Below are 5647 nucleotides of genomic sequence, written 5' to 3' on the forward strand. Positions count from 1 at the left end.
GAGCTCTAGCTGCAGGGTTTGCAGATTCACGTGTTGCACTTTTCATCGTCACTCCAGACTGGGAGGTGGGCATGCCGTGCTGGTGCCAGCGGCTCTGTGCTTTCCTCCTGCCGTCCCTGAGCCCTGGGGAGGTCCTGCAGGTCTCGGACCCACCTAACGTGGCTCTGCTCCCTTGCTGCTTCCCAGGCCGGTGCCTGCGGGAAATGCTGCTTCTCTGGTGTCCGCATGCAGAGGAGAGCTTTGACAGTGGCCGCTGGCTGTGTCTGCATGGCTTTGGAGGTGGCATCCTTCCTCCAGCTCTTCCCTGGAGCCTCAAACAGGCACTAGTGCTCTTTCCCAGCCCGCTGCTGTGCAAGGAGAGGATTCAAGCAGGCTTTTCCTTTTCTCTCTCTCCTCTCATACATTTAATACAAACTTTAAATACTGGCATTTCTTTCCAGCTTTCTGGCAACCTAGAGAGATGCACCCCAGAGAGCGGGACGGAAAACTGAGTGCATGAGCGACACAAAAGGGATCTTCTGATCAGGAGCCCCATGCAAGTACGTATTAGCCTCGCAAAGGCTTTAACGACATCCTTCAGCGCCTGGCCCTGTGTGTAGCCTTTCCTCAGGCTGGCTGACTGGTCAGACTTGAATTTTAGGCTTCTTAAGGGTTTAATAAGAGGCTGAACTAAAATACTAGCTTTGAGTGGAGAGCTAAATTCTTCAAGGTCAGAAGGTGGAGAGGCTCAGGGTTGGGTCAGTCCCATGCCATGGGGAGGTGCAGTGCTCTTGGGATGGCCAGAGATGGTTTTTCCCCCGGCGAGCAGGCGAGGGGATGCCCATGGCACTGCTCCTTCTGCCTTGGGGCAGACATGGTGTTTCAGTGCAGCGGAGCACAGCCCTGTGTGCCCCTGGGGGGCTCCCAACGGGGTCACGTCCAACATTCGTCTTCTCTGGGTGACCTGTCGCTGTGGGGCTGCATGCTGGCACTGAGCTCGTCCCCGCCGACACGCCTGCATGGCACCGCAGGGGCCGAACGGATCAGCCCGATCCATAGCAGAGCAGGGACCGTGTCCCCGCGCGGGGCCGGTGGGGGATGGCGGCTGGGTTTGGTGCTCGCCCATGCTGCCTTGTGCCAAGGTGCGTCTGCCCGGCACAGAGCCGTCCCGCAGACACTGGGGGGCTCAGAAGCAGCCTGGCTCCATGGGTTTGGGCAGGAGCTACATGAGCCCGGCCGTACCGTGTCTGGGAGCTGGGCTGGCGTGTTCAGTGTCCCCTTGCACTGCACCACGTTGGAAAACTGACCCAAAACATCCCCTGGGATCCCCCGTGCAAGCAAGCCCTCGCACACCAGGACTGCATGCCCAAAGGGGGCTGGGAGACACGTTACGCCTTGCACAACCCTGGGTCGCAGCGCAGCAGATCACTTGCACACTCACTTCACTTTAAGTGCAGGCTTTATTCCCAGGGGTTTAACTGGGAGTAGAAGTTAAGACTGCATTTTAGACCCCACGCTTAAGCACTGTAATGTGCTAGCTGGAGAAGCAATGAATCGTGTGCTTTTTGCTTTCAGCTACGTTTGCATCCCAGCTCTTCTGGAACAACCGGGTACATGTCTCCCAAGTCACTCCAACACTCCCACACTTGCAAAATCCTTTAGCTTTTGGAAAAAAAGAGCCATATAAAGCCAGTCTTTATTAAACCTTCATCCTCCGATGCCTCTGTGTTAGAAAGTATGGCAAGAACAAGACACTTCCTACGGCTTGCTTGAAAAATGACAGATGAGCTATCGAAACAGCGGCACTTGCCACAGCCAGGGATGATCCGGCAGAGGTGCTAACTGCTTTGGAGGGCAGCGGGGCCGGCATCTCCTGGCTCTAGAAAATGGTCTTCACAAGAACATACACAAATGTTATGGACCTTTAGTTGGGAGTTTATCTGATGTACGCTTAGGAAAGGTGCAACAAAAGAAGAAGCAGGTATTTTCTTGGCCAGCAAGCCTGGTCCAGGCTCCTCTCCCTCCCACCCAGCTGCTTCTGAAATTATACGAATAACCAGAGATTTAGAGCCGTTCCTGTTGCCAGAGCGTTTTGGACATAACCCAAGCCCAGACCACTGGGAGAGGAGCCCGGTTCCCCATCATGCTGTGGTCTCTGCCCGTGGCTGGTGCAGGGCATGGAAAGCCTTCACGGAAACCACAGCTGGCCCCACGTTCAACGCTGTTACCCTCGCTGTTAGTTTTCCTCCCTGCAGCAGCAAAATACCCAACGTGTGGAGGCTTCGGGGGGTTTAGAGCCTTGCACATCATGCCGAAGCCCAGCATCTGCCTATTTAATCTCCTTCCCCCCAGCCCTTATCACACCCAGCCCCAACACGCGTCCGCAAAAGCAGATGCGTGCCCACCGCCGGGCACCCGCCGCCATCCTGCCGCCCGCCCCGCAGCAAGCCCGTTAGATGGCACCACGGAGTAGCGCTCGCTGCACCTTCCTTCCTCTCGCCCAAACGTGTCTTGACATCGGTCCAGCCTTGAGCGGGCCTTTTGTGCAAGGCAGAAAGCTCTGGGCACCGCCGTAGTAACTCCCTGAAGCAACCGAACCAAGAGCAATGATAAGGCTCGCCATGCCACGCTCGCCCCTCTTCCCTGCAATGACAGTCCTTAGCGGAGGCAGGATTTTTCCAGGATCAGCCTTTTCTTTATTTAAGGATTTTTGCATAGGCAAATGTTACATTTTTGGACACACAAATGTTAAAATGATCAATCCTATGTGTGTGCACGTGCTCACACCCACAGCCCATGCTGTCTTTCTTAGGGTATTTATTCATACGTGTATATACAGTGGCCTGGCGGAAAATGTTTTCAGTGATTTGGAAGAGTGTTCTAAAAGGGTCAAATTGATAAATGTCTTTAAAGAGTGTCCACTCTGTGTGTCTGTGTCTGTGCAGTTTGGTTTCAGCAGCTTTGTGTCCGTGTAATACAGTCTGCAGACTGTGTATTGCACTTTTCTATTTTGAATTTTGTTCTGACTCCTCTTACTTTACTCTCTCACCTATAAAAGCAGGATTTCTAATGAAAATAAGCAATAAATTGCTGCATATGCTGAGGTGTAAAGGATTTTCAAAAGCAAGACAGCTGGCAGCACACTGCCATCCTTCTGCCTTGGACTTTTTGTGATAGACAATATATTGATTAAAACAAAAAATAGGGAAGCACAATGGAATGAGGCTGTTTGCTGACCTTGTTCTGATGACAGAGAAGTCATTTCAGGGTGAGACTGTGCCTTGAACTTCTACAGGGACCTGTTGTCCTGGGCATAGGATCAAGGGAGTTTTTTCTGCGGTAAGGATTGCAAGATAGGTAGTAGTTGCCATTTAAAAACGACGTACAATCTGAAGAAAACTGCTAGGAAAATTTCAATTAAAAGAAGCAAATTCATAATGCATTGATTGGTTAAAGGTGCACAATTGTAAATATAGACAATAATTTACAGGCTTTTCTCTTGAAATATTAGTGCTGCCATGAGGAGACAAGAGTGTGACTTACTTATAATGACTTACCATAACATTTCCATACTGTAAATGAGACAGATTAAGTTGACATTATATATTACTTAGCTGTGTACCAATTAGCTAAACAAATGCTATGAATTCCATCATTTATGATGGAAGCTACATAAAAATTGTATAATTACTGCAGTGAGTCATCTAGTTAAATGGCACTCCTATATGGACGAATTGATTTCAATGCAAGATTAATAGCCTTTTGCTGCTGTTTTACGTGCTTGCCAAAGACCATACTACGTTGTTGCTAAGCATCATTAATGGATTAAAATAAGGGTTCTGCATAATTCCTACGGTGTATCTTCAAACTGCTTGTTTAGTTTGTGCACTAGCCTAGCGCTTGTTAGCCCTACATAACACACGGGTCTGGAAGGCTGACACGTGTGAAGGAGGTTAATGCAATCCTAGGAACTCTTTCAAAAGCTCACAGGTTTTCTTGTGGATGACTTCGCGGAGTTTCCGCACACGCCGGATGCTGGAGGTCCCCACAAAGCTGTCTGGCTGTAGGACAGCCATGCCGTTGTGGACATCTCCCATGATGATGAGCTGGCCATCCACTGTGGTCATGTTGGGACATGGGCAGCTCCAGTCCATGTTCAAAAGCGTGATTTCTAGTGGTTCCTTCCCCAGGAATTTTAATCCCATTTTTTCATCTTTGAGAATCTCCTCCACTGTCACCAGGGCATGTCCCGAGTCTTGGTCTTCAGTCAGCTCTGTTATACGGCCCAGGATAACAAAGTCGCTTTTGCAGAAGCTTGTCACCAGCTTCTGGCGTGGTTTGCAAGCTTTGCAGTGTGTGTTCTTTGGGAAAGGGCACATTTCTTCGCAGGCCTCCCGGCTCTCAAAGTTGTTCTCGTTGCCTCCACACCCGCCATAAATGAAGGACTGGCACTGCTTTGTCAAGCTGTTATAGGCCCATCTGGGCTCGTAGGCCTTGCAGTGACCTTGGAGGGCTGGCAGATTGCAAATGTTGATTGGGCCGTTCATGCATGTTAACATACAGTTCTCGTAGGTCTCAAAGTGGTTGAGGTTGCTGTTACAGTTCCCATAGATGAAAGTAAAGCAGTTGTTTTTCTTTGCATCATAGTACCACCTGGTCTGCTCTTCCCCACAGTCTTCGCTGTCTGGTTGCTTCAGGCACTCATCGGTTGGAAAATGTGTTTTGTTTTGGGAAGCTTCTTTGGATGTGGGTTCTCCTTTGATGACTGACAAAGGGAAATCAGCCCTGAGAAGGCCACCGCTGTTTTTGGCGGTGCAGGTGTAGATGCCTGCGTCTTGGAGCTGGGTGTTGTAGATGACCAGTTGGGCGATGTTGGTGACCACGACGTTCCCTCTGACGTGATTTGGCTTCATAATGACCTTGTCTTTCCCATCGACCTGCTTCTCCCATGTGATTTCTGGCTTGGGTCTCCCTGTAACATCACAGAGGAAGCTGACGGTCTCTCCCACGTAGACTGACTGATGGACGGGGTTGTTCACTAGAGCCGGCGGCAAGATATCAATGACCGTTGTCTCGGAATAGGCAGTAGTAGGGCGAGCTGTTGTTTCTGGTGGGATAGGGCTGGTGTTTGGCCAGGTAAGATGGTACCTACAGGTGACTACATTCAGTGTAATGCCTTTGATGCAAGCTTCTGCATCCATGTAGCACTTGTTGTAGTAGGTGAGCCCGTCGGAGGCACAGGTGAAGCTCGGCTCCTTCTCACACCTGTCCTTGCACTTGCAGACGGGTTGCCCGTCCCAGATGTCGCACTCTGAGCCTTGCTGGATACACATGAAACGGTCGCAGGTTGCCTCTTTGGGCATTCCCACCGGCCCTTTTTTCCCCTTGACATCCATGTACCGAGCCGCCACGCAACTCTTCGTTCCACAGACATTGGGGCAGCACTTCTCAAAGGTCTCGCACTCCTGCGGGGAAAGAAAATGACCCGATCATTACTGGGGACAGAGTAAAGTCCTTTTTAGAGACCCAGCAAGCAGAGAGCCCAGCAACTTTCAAGGTGTTAGCTCAGGGGACCTGGTCTGCCACAGATATCTGTGGTCTGAAACTCTGTGTCGCCACTGGCGATGAGTAGAAATATCCCTCCAGCATCTTCCGAGAGGTGTCTAAA

General features: G+C 50.6%; 1 protein-coding gene across 1 annotated transcript; it reads right to left on the minus strand.

The window, feature by feature from the left end:
* Window positions 1-3932: 3932 nt before the first annotated feature.
* On the minus strand, window positions 3933-5390 carry WFIKKN2 (WAP, follistatin/kazal, immunoglobulin, kunitz and netrin domain containing 2). The gene has a single exon (XM_050908475.1). It carries the CDS (start codon window positions 5373-5375, stop codon window positions 3933-3935), a length of 1443 nt encoding a protein of 480 aa, XP_050764432.1. The 5' UTR covers window positions 5376-5390.
* Between the last annotated feature and the right edge of the window lie 257 nt (window positions 5391-5647).

The sequence above is a fragment of the Gymnogyps californianus genome, chromosome 19 (genome assembly GCF_018139145.2).
Source record: "Gymnogyps californianus isolate 813 chromosome 19, ASM1813914v2, whole genome shotgun sequence".
Taxonomy (NCBI): Eukaryota; Metazoa; Chordata; class Aves; order Accipitriformes; family Cathartidae; genus Gymnogyps; species Gymnogyps californianus.

Coding starts and splice junctions, on each gene's coding strand:
- WFIKKN2 (XM_050908475.1), bottom strand. CDS start 5,375: ATGGATGTCAAGGGGAAAAAAGGGCCGGTGGGAATGCCCAAAGAGGCA.